We start from the raw sequence: 14,301 nt of genomic DNA, 5'->3' as shown, positions 1-14,301 counted from the left end.
CATGGTGGGCAAATAAAATGATGAGCTTATTGTCAGGTTCTACATTTCTTAACTAGTTGAAGATTAAAAAGAAAATCATACATTTTAAAGTGAGCCCAAGGTGAGAGTGATATGGAGGCTGCCATCCTCTGCCTCTAATACTTTTAGCCACAGACCCTGAACAAGCATGCAGCAGATCAGGTGCTCTGACATTATTGTCAGATATGACAAGACTAGCTACATGCTTGTTTCTGGTGTTATTCAGACACTCCTGCAGCCAAATAGATCAGCAGCACTGCCAGGCAACTGGTATTGTTTAACCTCTTTCCCCATAGTGAAGACCGGAGCTGTCTGGGGAGGCTGCGCCGTTCGCTGGATCCACGCCGTTCGCTGGATCCGGGGGGGGGGGTTAATGTAATGTATAAACGGGGGGGGGGGGGGGAGGAGTAGGAAATCGGGGAGTGCCCAACACCTTCACTAGCTAGTCCAGTGCTAGCTAAAGGATTTACACTCATTTGGAACAATTATTTTATTAATTTAGCAAAAAATAACGGCGTAATGCTCAGGAGGTTAACTGGAAATAAAAATGGTAGCCTACATATCACTCACCTCGGGTTCACTTTAAGAACATTACAATTATCCAGACATGTGCAGCACCCATCCATAGATTTGCTGGCAATTTCCTAATATACAGTATAAGGAAAGCAGAATGGCAAACAGCTTCAATTTGTACAGAATGTTAACATATGCAGTTTCATAACCAGCGACTGTTTATTTTCTCATCATGTGATCAGTTTCTATTGCGCAGGTCTGCATTACTGGGAAACAAAGTCTAGCTGTGACACTGCAGCCAACAGACTGAGAAGAAGTATTGGGACTTTACCTGACACAACCATGGCTTCATTTGGTCCACACGTGTAGAACACCATCTGTACGGGGAAAGTCCACAAGTCAGCAGCAGTAAGCACAGTTTAAAGAGCACCCAAACTAAAGGCCATATTGTTCTAATAGTACCTGGTTTGCGCTAATGGGATTGGTTGCCACTATAATTATTAATAAAAATCACATTATCTAATGCATAGGCTATCAAACGTATTCAATTATACAGCGAGTCAGTTCAATATCTGGCTATAATAAACCTCAATGATTTTATTGAAAAACATTAACACTGTAGGATTAAAAAACACAAATATGGCGCTGCAGCGTCGTTTCACACTCAGCACTCATACTATTACACACATAGAGCACAAGGTCGTGTCCAAAAGACCATATTGCACCCACAACATGTATACAACAGTATTACTCAGCTACACCTCTACATTGTTTAAAATGTTTGATGCATGGGCTGCTACATAAAATTCAGCCCATCATTAAAAATAAATATCGCATGAAAAATACAATATAACAAAAATGCAAACGCATGAAAAAACAAACAAACAAAAAACCAGCAAATGCATGATATTTTTCTGCAATTTTGTTTCCATCTAAGATTCTGCGTATTACCGTAGTTGTCCCAGCATGCAACACAATTCTGCCAGGAATCCTGAGGAAAGGGGGGTGGGTGGGGGTGGGGGGAATGTAGAGAAACGCTCCAGGCTCCTGCAATTACATACGCAATTTGGTGCTTGCGTAACTACAGGTACACGGACTACAGCATTGCTGCACCGATACCAGGCGTCAGGCTGCACACAGTGTTGAGCTGCTTCGGCCTATTAGTGCCAGGTATATCATGAAGGCGCTGGCTATGGCTACACTACGTGAGCTGGGTGCCAGCTCCAGCTTTCAGCTATTCTTCCCATGACATCATCAGAGCAGTTGCGCTTTCCCTCTTTGACTTTATGACTAACACGTAACTTTCTGGACTCCGTATGACTCTACATCACATGACTATTTCTCAATCCATCGAGTTCAACTAAAGTTACTAATAACACTTGTGTACTGCTTCCTCTGCGGACACCAGAGAAGATTTAGATTGGACAGTGTCCCTTCTCACTAGGCTGGTCGCTGCATGCAAAATGCCCATCTATCCCATGGTTTCCACCGCTGCCGCTGGTACCAGACGCTCATTCCACTGCAAGAGAAGCTGGACACAGACCAGAACCTGGCAGAAGCATGGGGCTCGCCAGTGGATTGCAAATGACCAATGGGAATCCTCCTTAGCAACAGGAAGGATTATTATTGGTTCATGGTAGACCAATGAAAACCCTCCCTGTTGCTAGGGAGAATTGGTCTATTGTAATGGGAAGCCCCATGCTCCTGCCTGAGACAAAAACGGGGCAGGAAATTTGGGCACACCATAAGCTGTCATAGGCCGTAATGTAATTTACTGCTATAGCAGCACTCAGACAGTAATTTGGGCACCGTCAAAAGTCCAAATTACTATAAAAACAGTGTAATTCTGCCGCCAGCAGTGGCTGGCAGTCGAATTACATCTTACCCCTGAGTTTACGGTGGCCCAGAGGGGGGAAATAGTAATTAAAGCCGCCGGGACTGAAGAAGCAGGATGAGCAATTTTTCAGCTTTGCCCTGCACCCAAATTTTCAGATGCCTTAATGGCATGGACTCCTGCCAGCCTCCGGTCTGTGTATACCGGCTACCCACCGGAGTGAGTGGCAGTGGCAGCGAAGTGGATGCAAAACGGCAGGTAATGAGATGAGGGAGCGGACATGCGACAGAAGCAGTGCATCCCGAGTGCATGCGCTTTTACCTAGCCGTCTTGCATCCATTTAAGTGGAACCGAGCCGGTTTGTACTACTTAGACATGGAGGCCTGCAATTTGCAGCCCCCGTTATTCACTGCACAATACTAATACACTTTATAAATACATATTACTCATAATAGCAGCAATGAGAAAAAAAAAACAAAAAACGGTCCAATTATGTTATGGCGTGTGGCTGGATAGTGTAATGGTTAAGGGCTCTGCCTCTGACACAGGAGACCAGGGTTGGAATCTCGGCTCTGCCTGTTCAGTAAGCAAGCACCTATTCAGCAGGAGACCTTAGGCAAGTCTCCCTAACACTGCTACTGCCTATAGAGCGCATCCTAGTGGCTGCTGCTCTGGCGCTTAGGAGTCCGTCAGGAGAAAAGCGCTATATAAGTGTTTGTCTTTGTTTGCTTTGCCATAAGAAGAAAGTAAAGCGCATATTCAAACATGTTTTTCTCTTTGTAAAGCAGCAATTTCAGGTGATTAGAGCATTTACGGTGAGCAATTCCTGCGCGATTTATTGTAATCTCGGCCAGTGCCGTCTTCTCAGTTGTACTCCGACCTGTAATGGGTGAAAGAAGCTCCTAATCTGAAGGAGACCTCAACTGACCTGACAGATATATTATGCTGTCCAGAAGCCAGGCGCGACAAATACTAGACATATAATACTTGCAGAGCAGACACTCTCCTCTTGCGAGCTGCTAAGCCAGGGCAGGATGGATATGTGCAGAACTGAGCTTAAAGTAAACCGGAGGTGACCTTAAAGGGAACCTGAAGCAAGAATTATATGGAGGCTGCCATATTTATTTCCTTTTAAACAATACCAGTTGCCTGGCAGCATGGCTGATCTATTTAGCTGCAGTAGTGTCTGAATAACACCAGAAACAATCATGCATCTAATCTTGTCAGATCTGATAAAAAAATGTCAGAAACACCTGTTGCATGCTTGTTCAGGGTCTATGGCTAAATGTATTAGAGGCAGAGGATCAGCGGGATAGCCAGGCAACTGGTATTGCATAAAAAGAAAGAAAGTTGTCAGCCTCCATAGAACTCTCACTTCAGGTTCCTTTTAAGGTGAAAAAACAAAATACTTCCCTGAAGAGAGGGAAACTTCTGGATCTTTCAGAAGCTTCCTGTGACCCCCTGGAGACCACTTCAGTTACCTGGGATCCTCAGAAGATTGCAAAGTCGCTCCTCTTCATTGCTTGCGGCTCTGTCTTACTGTGCAGGAGCGGCCATACTCGCATAGTACGGCCACACTCGTGCATGAAGAGGAGCGCGACCGCGATCAGAAGTCTGACAAGCTCTTGTTGGATTTTTTTTTTATTTTTGCATGCTTCAAGGGGGAGGTCTGTGCACATTAACGCAGGGGGCCAGGAGGTTATGGGAAGCCTCTGCAGGATCCAGAGGTTTCCCTCTTAGGCAAGTAGATTTTTTTTATTAGTATTATTTTCGCCTTATTTATTTTCGCCTTTATTATTATTATTTTACTAAAAAGGTACACTTTAAAAAGCGCTTGGCTAACGCATTTGAATGGGATGGATCACACCAGAGCGATGAGCTTTTTTCCCAAAAGCAAACGCAGATCCTGCAGCATTTCTGCTGATTTGTGAGGCGATTCAGCCTCAATGCTAAAGGAAACCTTAACTGTGGGCCCAAAAAAAAAAATTTCACTTACCTGGGGCTTTCCCAAGCCTCCTGTGCCCACGCCGGTCATTTGCTGCCCTCCGGTCTCCCTCCGCGGCTAAGTTTAGTTTTCGTCCGACTGCCAGTTGTCCTCCGGCAAAGCGTCCTCTTCTTCAGCATTCCCTGCCGTAAAGAGCCGTAAAGCGCGTCCCGCATGACGCGTCTTGCAGACGCGCTTTACGACGGGGAATGCGGAAGAAGAGGACGCTTTGCCGGAGGACGACTGGCAGTCGAAAACGAAACAGCCGCGGAGGGAGACCGGAGGGCACCGAAGGACTGGCGCGGACACAGGACGGCTGCAGGAGGCTTGGGAAAGCCCCAGGTAAGTGAATTTTTATTTGGGCCCACTGTTAAGGTTCCCTTTAAGTATAGGAAAGTAGAAAAATCGCTCTGAAAAGCGCTAGAACAGAGAAATTTTTCAAGCTTTTTTGTACATAACCAGTACACCAGCAGTTGTACTGTATCTAAAAAAAAAAAAAAAAAAAAAAAAAGCTACACCGAAACACTCCAAAAATCGCTAGGTATACATAGAAGTTAGCTAGCCACATGCCTAGAAACACCTTGAAAAAGCACTGAGCGTTTGCGATTATGCTAGCGCTTTTTGGTGTGCACTGGCCCTCAAGAGACACTTCCCAGTCCTCTCTCCGCGACCTCATTCCACCGCTCCGCCCCTGTTTAAGTGATTTGACCAGCTGGTCAAACACTTCTTCATGACTCCTCCTGAAAGCTTCAGCACTTGCTTTCCTGAGTAGTTCTAAAGAGGAATGAGTCCGTACTGTGCAAACACGGGGGACGCAAGTAGGGTTGCCGCGGTATACGGTGCACCGTCTGCGCGCCCCATCCAGATAACTGACCAGCATTTCTATCAGGCAGTGAGCGGGGAAAGCAATGACTCACCTGCTCACGTTCCACAGCTCGTGTCACTTCCAACAATGCTACCCACTGTACTTCCGCAGTATAATAAATTAGCTTGAGGGAGAGCCTTAGGTGAGGCTGCCAGCGCTGGATCCCTGAGGCTGAAGATGACGGGAGAAGCCTCATTAGGATCCAGAGGCTTTCCCTTCCCGAGGTAAGTACCCCCCAGGGACTTTCTTACAGATTCCCTTTAAAGGGATTTTGTGGTATTGTAAAAATCAAACAGGCTGACACTTACCTGGGGCTTCTATCAGCCCACTGCAGCTGTCATGTCCCACGCTGTCCCCTTCCTCACCCGTTCCCCGCCACCGGTCCAATATTCGTGTAAACAGATGAATAATGCTCGCTCCCGCTCGCGTCATCGAGAGCTTACTGCGCAGGCACAGTACAAAGATTTCTTGTACTGCGCAGTAAGCTCCCGATGACGTGCGCGGGAGCGAGCACGCCCGCAGCCGAAGTGTAATCACTCGAGTGATAACACCGGGACCGGCAGCAGGGAACGGCGCATTAGGAGAGGATGGCGTGGGACATTACCGCTGCAGGGGGCTGATAGAAGCTCCAGGTAAGTGTCAGCTCGTTTGATTTTCACAATACCACAGAACCCCTTTAAAGTAAAAGGGAATGTGGATTTTGTAATCTTCTGCTTACAAAACACAGGCTGTATCTTCATGCAGCTAGAGGCGTTTGTGCTGTACCAAGCTGGCTCCAGCCTGCCGTGTGCATCCGCCACTGGCACAGCGCCTGACAGATCCACCAACATATCAGTAACATTAACAAGCTTGTCTCGTTCTACAACAATGTCAGAGAGGAAATAGAGTTACATTATCCACACAGAAATGCAACACTGTACAGTACTGCTATGTGCACAGCAAAATATTTCATCATTTACTAAACAAAATGGATTTGCCAAATGACGAGGTCTACAATTCAGTACAATGATGCATTACACTAAAAGCATGGGATTTCAGTCATGCTCATGCTACTTTTTCAGATGCATTTTAGACCTCCGCGGCACAGGAATATGGAGAAACAAAGGCCTATAGAAGTCCACGGCAGGTGGAAGTAGATTTGCCCTAAAATGCTTTTAGACCTACGTGGCTTATGTGAAAACACACAACACCTATAGATTATAGTCTAAGGGTTAAAGAACCACTACAAGAACAAGTATTCTCCTAGTTCTGGGCCACAATTGCTGCCAGCACTTGTGTTTATCTGTGTACAAGTTCCTTGACTACCCAACGTCACATAAATCCCCCTTGGAAGCACCTTATAAGGTGGCTCACTGACTTCCTGAGCTGTAGGTTGTGATATTCTCAAATTACAGTCCGAGCCCCGCCCCTTTACAATCTAAGCACTGATGCTGATACAAAAATGGGAAAAATACGGCACATATTTACATTTGGGTGGTCAGCGGCCAGGGGTCCGTTGCGCGCATTGGTCATTGCAACATCACACGCCGTTACTGCCCGCACCAGACTGAAAATGTTGGACTGAGATTTTTCAGCTTGCTTGATTGATACATTCGGTCGATTTTGCCCTGAAATTGCACAAATCGGCCATGCAAATTGTGGCACAGATTTTCATCCAATTCTATAAAATTATCAATTAGTGTACTGGTTAGGGGCACTGCCTTTGACATGGGATTTCCTGGCTAGGGTCAGTATTCAGTAAGAAGTTCAAGGCAAGACTCCCTGAGGCCTTGTTCACATTGCCTTCGGCTCGCATGTCCGCCCGCGATGGGCTTATTTTGAGGAGTTTTTTTTCTTTCCGATTCCCAGCGAGCGCTTGGGTGGGCGATTCTTTTTTTGTGGTTAGCGGTTTCCGACACGTTTTTCCTGAGCGTTTTGGTCATTCACTCCCTGATGCAAGTCAGGAAGTGAACGCTTTGATCCGGAAAAGAATACAATGTATTTATTCTTAAAAACGCGAATGCAATCGCTCCACAAAGCGGTTTTGTGAGCGTTTTTCCGATACCTTCTATTGAGGCGAAATTGCCTCAAAAATGGCTCAAGCACCGCTTATCTAAATGGATCGGAAACAAACCGCTTAGATATGAACCATCTCATAGAGAATCATTGTGTAAACGCTTTCAGGGCGATTTTGAAAAATCACCTGCACTTAATATAACAAAAACGCCTGCAGTGTGAACAAACCCTAACACTGCAGGGTGGTCTCTTGAGTGCGTACAGTGGCTGCAGCTCTTGAGCACTTTGAGTCCGACAGGAGAAAAGCGCTATACAAATTTTTGGATTCTGATTGGATGGAGGATCAGGATGGTTAAATCAGATGGTAGATCAGGCTGCAATACCGCTAGATGTATGTCCAGCTTAGCAGCAGCAAGAGATAACTCTACAAAACCTTTATTTTGGGGTTGAGAATACCTTAGCACACAATTTCAGTTTTCATGGTTTTAACCATTTAGCAGCCAAATAAAGTAAAACTTTATTTGGGTGCAGGGCCGAATTTTTCCTGCCGCTGGGAAAGTACGCCTTCCTCAGCCTAGCAAGCTAGACGTAGTATGCATGGAGCAGCAGCAGCCAGCTTTCATAGTTACCTCTCTGGATGGCTGGATCAGCTTCTTCTTCCTCCACTGCTGCGGGAATGTAATCCAGCCATGTCTTCTTAGTTCCGATCATATGATATGACGTGATCTAGATCCAGGAGACCTTGTCAGTGTTACAGCGCCACTCGGTGGTGGAAGAAGGGTGAAGGAAAACTCTCTTCCATCACAGAGTCGCGCTGTAACGCTGACATGGTCTCCGGGATACGGATCACGTCATATCATGTGACCGGGAACCAGAAGACCAGTCGAAAGTTCCGAGCTGCTGGTGGAGGAAGAGAAGAAGCCGTTTGGAACAGGAGAGTTTAACTTTTTACTGTCATGCACTCGTTTGGCTGCACTAGGCAGTCAAACACGATAGGCCGAAAGAGGCCGTCACTGCACCAGCAGCTTTCAAATGAAACATGTAGTTTGTTTTACTGTGTCACAACAAAAGATAGATTGCACATCCAAAGTGGTGTGCACGTTGTATACGGCCTTGTTCACATTGAAAATCACCAGTGCTATCGCCAGTGCTGAGCGATTTATTGAGCAATTTTGAAAGTGCTTTTCTAAGAAAATAACTTTTCTATGTGCTTTTGTGTAGAGATTTTTTTTTTCACTTCCTGACGTTAGTCAGGAAGTGAACCCTTTGCCCCGGAAATGAATATATACAATTGATTTTCTCCTTGAAAGCGCTCGGGAAATCGCTTTTAAAGCACTTAGCAATTTTCCTATCTTTTCTAGTGAATCGCAAATGCTCTGAAAATGGTGAAAGAGCCGCGTTTGCGTTTGGATAGAAAGCTCATCTCTCATGTGAACATACTCACATACAGCAACATTGCAGAAGCACTTATAAAAGGATATTTAGAAAGAAAAAAAATGCTTAAAAAAAGCAAAATGGCTCTAAATGTGAACAAGCCCTAAACCAAATGGTGCCAGGCATAAGAAAGCAATATGTATCAGGGCTCGTTTCCACTATTGCGGTGCGGAATCGCCTGGATTCCACCGCTGATGAAATTGCATGCGGATGCGATTCCCCATGCGTCTTTTGCCGCGAATTCGCATAGGTGAGGGTTTATGCGATTTTAACCATGTCACTGCCTGTGTAAATTTACATTGGTACCTATGCGAATTCGCGGCAAAAAACGCATGGGGAAACCGCATGCGACTTCCCTATTAAATACATTGCATGCGATTCGCATGCATTCCACTCGCAGGCGAATTCGGCGGCTCTTTTGTGCGTTTTTTCACCGTTGAAAAAAAACGCACCTCAACAACGCTACAGTGGAAACAGGCCCATCCACTTGCATTACATGTGCGAATCCGCATGCGTTGGATGCATGCGGATTCGCGATAGTGGAAACGAGCCCTCAGGCTTTTACAGGTTTACTTTGCTTCACAGGATTGTGTCACGATTTCACTCGCTACAATGCCAAACCAACATCAGGAAATGGCTTACAATGTACGGTTAAATGTCTCCTGCTGAAAACGGACTTCCTTTGGCTGTGTTTTCAAAACCATGGCCAGGGATTTTAATAATCTCACATAAAAAAAATGGAATCCATAACCCACAGCAAGTTTTTCTAGCTTTACATTTCAGGTATTGCTTTGTTTGATGTAAATAAAATCACTGATGAGATCACACACTGCTGAGTGGGCTGCCCAGTGCTGTAGTGCCCGGCTCCAATACCAGCTGGGTCCAAACTCCTCCCCCCTCATTACATTCCCCCCCCCCCCACACACACACTCCTGCTCTTCCAGTCATTCATTAGGCCTGGTTAACGCTGCCTAGTAACAGATACGGAAACGGTGCGGTAAGTGCATCAGCAACGTTTCGCTCACAATACCTGCCGTTTCCATCTGCTGCGTTTGTGTTGCCACCCATCAGCGCTGTTCCTGCCCATCCCGAAACCGATCGGAGACCAAAAGAAGCATGAAGCTCCCTTGATGGATTGTAAAATAAATAAATAAATAATATGAATGTGAACCCTACCTAGCAACAGGAAGGATTCTTATTGGTCCACCATGAGAATTTTCCCTGTTACAGCAGGATTTCCATAGGTCTTTTGCAAACCAATGAGAGGCCCCATGCTTCTTCTGGTCTCTGACCCCCTGTGGACCGAACTGCTGCGGCAGAACCAAATCCATGGGACGAGTTAGCGTTTTCTATGTGGAGCTCAGCCTAGTATGAACATTCCCAGAGGCTTCCATTGCTTCCAATCTGCGACATAATCGCGATAAGGTTGCCAAAAAAAAACAAAAAAAAAACAATGCAGCTGGTCGGTACTTGGCATTTGCGGTCCCATCTGTGCGTGTTGTTTGCATTCCGATTGACCGTGTGAGCGCATCCTAATAATAGCACAGGATGCTTTCACTGTGCAATTTTGCTTTTTTGCGTCCCGGGAAACACAGCGGTTTTGATGGTTGTGTGAATGGGTCCTAATACAGGGAAGTGGCTGAACTGAGAATAGCCCTCCCTGCTGAGGTTATCCGCAGTGCTCAAATACATTGATGCCCCATAGTGAATAATGCGGAGATGGGGGGGGGTTAGTACAGAAGTATGGATGGTGCAGCATAGCAATGTCCAACAACAGTGGAAAAAGAGGATGCGGTTTCCTTTAAAATAAAAACTCCATGAAAAATGCTTTTTGCCTTGGACGTTACAAAAAACAAAACATTTGTAAAGTGTTTCTCTCCTGTAGGACTCAAAAGCGCATCACATAGAACATTTTTTTTAAGCCTTGGCAATTGTAATCTCCCTAACAGTATGGTATGGACGAGCCTGACTGGCCCTTAAAAAAAGTAGCTAAAATCGGTAAGGACAAGTCAGGTGTTACACTCACCTGTGGCATCGCTGGCGTTCGCTATCCCTCGCCGACACCTCGCGGCTTCCCTGTGCACGCATTCCCATCTTCTTAGCAGCGATTCCCCGCGACGATCTCCATTTTATTCTTCCTCCTTCCGCTTCCTGTCCCTCTGCGATTGAGTCTCCCTCTTAGGACGCTGCGCGCGCCCTCTTGTGTCAGGCGCACACAGCGCCATCAATTCAGGAGACAGATGCAATTTTTTTTTGTATTGAATCCAATACAAAAACATCTGTGTAAAAAAGCTATGGGCAGCACTACTGGCCATAGCAGCAAACAAAGTATAAACAAAAAAAATCATAAAAAAGTGCCTTTTTAAATATTGTATGCATGGTTACGGGCAGCTTGTAAGCGGTTTGCAAAGATAGATACTTACAATATAAAGGAATGCTTAAAAGAAATTGTAATGCTTTTGGTACAGGAAATTAACCACTTCGCGTCCCTGGGGTTTTCCCCCTAAAAAAACAGAACAATTTTCTACATTTCACACTCCTCCCATTCGTTTGCCAATAACTTTATCACTACTTATCATACATAAATGATCTACAGTATACCTTGTTTTTCCGCCACCAATTAGGCTTTCTTTGGGTGGTACTTTTTGCTAAAAATTATATTATTTTCTATGCATTTTAAAGGGAGCAAGGGGTAAAAAAATGAAAAAAGTCATTATTTCCCAGTTTTCAGCCATTATATCTGAAAACTGTAAGTTAAACCCACACATTTTACTTTTCCATTTGCCCTGGTTATTTTACCATTTAAATTTCAATTCTAGTACAATGTATGATGACAATAAACTATTTGGAAATAAAATGCATTTTTTCATTTTGTGTCCGACTTTTATTTAGTTATTTTTTTCCTCCTTTATAATCTGATCCTCCCCCAGTTAGCCAGATGTGCACCTACATATGCTTCCCTCCCCCATAGTTGGTCAGATGTGCCTCTGGATATCCCCCCCCCCCAGCCAGGCCTTAGTACCCCTCCCCCCCAGCTAGCCAGATGTATATCTTCACACCCCTCTCCCCCCAAAGCTGGCTGGATGTGTCTATTTCCTCCCCCCCCTCCATAGCTAGGTGTGTGTGCCCCTTTACCCCCCCCCCCTTGTTAATCCCATGTGTGTTGCTCCCTTTCCCGCTCCCCCCCCCCCCCCCCACAGAGTAGCGGTGTCTCTTTAATGATTCCCCCCCTCTCCATGCTGCGATTGGTCAGCATGGGGAATTACAAAGAAGATCTCTCACCTAATCTTGTTCCTGTGGCGGCGATTGGCTCCCCTCCATTCAGTACCGCTGACAGCCTCTATGTGAAGAGTGGATCGGGTCCCGGCTTGATGACGTCATTAAGCCGGGACCCGATCCATTCTGCACATAGAGGCCGTCAGCGGTACTGAATGGAGGGGAGCTGATCGCCGCGCAGGAAGAAGATTAGGTGGGAAATCATCTTTGTAACTCCCCATGCTGCCCGATCGCAGCATGGAGGAGGAGGGGGGTGTCATTACAGGGGATCGGGTGGGTGGGTGGGAAATCGGACCCCCAGGAAGGCATCTAGGTTTAGTGTAGTTAGAGGGAGGGGGGTTGATGAGCCCAGGTGCGTGCTAGCACGCACGCTGTGCTCATTTAAAGGGGACAACTTATATTCACGTCATGCGACTTGCAATGACGTGAATATACTGTAGTTAGGACATGAATTGGTTAAACGCCGGGGAGGTCTAAGGAAATCTAAAGTGAGAGGTATATGGAGGCTGCCATATTTATTTCCCTTTAAGCAGTACCAGTTGCCAGGCAGCCCTGCTGATCTTTCTGTCATCAGTAGAGTCACACGCCTGAAACAAGAATGTGGCTGATCTTGTCACATTGTTGTCAGAAACCTCTGATCTGCATGCTTGTTCAGAGTATTTATAACTAATAAGTAATAGCAGGATCTGCCGGACAGCCAGGCAATCTGAATTGTTTAAAATGAAACAAACATGTGGGGTCAGGACAATGCCAACTAGAGCAGAACTCAGCTTTGAATGGTTTGAACGCTTTGGCTGTCTGTCGGGCTCCGGCAATAATAGCCAAGCCCGATCGGGTCCAACCTACTGCACAGGCACAAATGGTTTGCGCCTGGGGGGGGGGTAGAGCGGACCCAATCGGACTCGGCTGTCCACCAGAGCCTAAGATGGAAGCTGCTAGTGCACCTGCGCGCACTGCCAATCCTACCTAATAAACCCCTGTGCCCCTGCGTCCTCCTCCTGTGTCCCCGCTTTTGTCAAACTGCGCATGCATGTGGCCATTGGGACAGGAAGAGGACAGGGCGAGGAGGGTTTGCACATGCACGCTGCCAAGCGGTGGCGGCGACAGGAGAGGCGGGGTCGCGAAGGGAGGCCTAGCGCCTGTGATGTTAACGTAGGTCTAGTTGTAAATATTTTGGTCTGTGTCGCTGCAGGTAAGCTATCGCTGGAACAATCAGCTGAGGAGGATGAGGGAAGCCTCATTAGGATCCAGAGGCTTCCCCCCCTGCGCACTTTTCTCTGTACAGGTTTACTTTAACTCAATTTATCTCTCCTTATGTTATGCAGGAGAACAGAGGCACCAAAAGGATAAAAGGAAGCTAAATGAGCTTAAAAACCAAATTCTTGGTAAATAGAGGAGGTAGTGGTGGACTTACCGTACCTCCTCCAAGTAGACACGCAATGACTGTAGTAAAGACAGTCAATATATTTCAATTTATGAACTCCAAATATGCAACGCGTTTCGCAGGTTTGATCCCGCTTCATCAGGCAATAACAACGGAGCAATAGCATATGTGGTCAGTAGAAGAGCCAGGCACCTCCTTATGTATTTATCTCATGCATTAGCTTTCCGTGGCCATATATCTAGCGATTTTGTGACCAATCGACCATCCAGTTCGATAATTATCATCATCTAATCAAATAAAAATCAGTACCAGTCGAATTGATTGACCAAGCACGCTGGGAAATCTTGGGCAGACGTGGTCAATCGGTGCATGGCAGTAACAGCGGGATAGCGTGACGTCTGGAGGGGCACAGTAACATTGGGCGGAGGAGGGGGTTCGGTAGTAGGGAATAGTCCTATGGGAGAAAAGCGCTATAGAAATGTTATTGTATTGTATTGTTATTGTATATAGTAAATGTACTATTAGAATTTATTTTCATCAACTGCTGTGTTTATAATAAGGAGCATCTCTAAGTCTAAAGAGAACCTGAGGCGGGTTTTAAAAACCCTAATTGCACACAGAGGCTGGGTCTGCATATAATGCCCAGCCTCTGTTGCTATATTGTTCTCCCCAGACCCCCCCCCCCCCCTCACTCTGCTTGCCCCCTTAAATCAAACCGCCGTGCTAGTGAGACACGCAGCATGTCGAAAGCCGGCTGTTTACATGACCACTGTCACTCTCTGCCGCGCTATGTCGAGCGCTGATATGGAGGAGGCGTGGGAGCGTCGAGAGTGACAGCGGCCATGTAAACAGCTGGCTATCGACATGCTGCGTGTCGCTAGCACGGCGGTTTAATTTATGGTGGCAAGCAGAGCGCTGGTGGGGTCTGGGGGAGAACAATATAGCAACAGAGGCTGGGCATTATATGCAGACCCAGCCTCTGTGTGCAATTAGGATTT

At 46.2% G+C, this 14,301-nt stretch overlaps 1 protein-coding gene across 1 annotated transcript in view; it reads right to left on the bottom strand.

Annotated features, from left to right (window-relative positions):
• Positions 1–14,301, bottom strand: part of FLOT1 (flotillin 1) — a 39,216-nt gene that overhangs the window by 23,193 nt on the left and 1,722 nt on the right. Inside the window, exon 2 of the mRNA XM_068250428.1 lies at positions 863–908. Within this exon, the coding sequence (XP_068106529.1) occupies positions 863–908 (46 nt within the window). The remainder of the gene's footprint in view (positions 1–862; positions 909–14,301) is intronic.

Source organism: Hyperolius riggenbachi, chromosome 8 (genome assembly GCF_040937935.1).
Source record: "Hyperolius riggenbachi isolate aHypRig1 chromosome 8, aHypRig1.pri, whole genome shotgun sequence".
Taxonomy (NCBI): domain Eukaryota; kingdom Metazoa; phylum Chordata; class Amphibia; order Anura; family Hyperoliidae; genus Hyperolius; species Hyperolius riggenbachi.
This window is presented reverse-complemented; position numbering and strand designations above follow the sequence as displayed.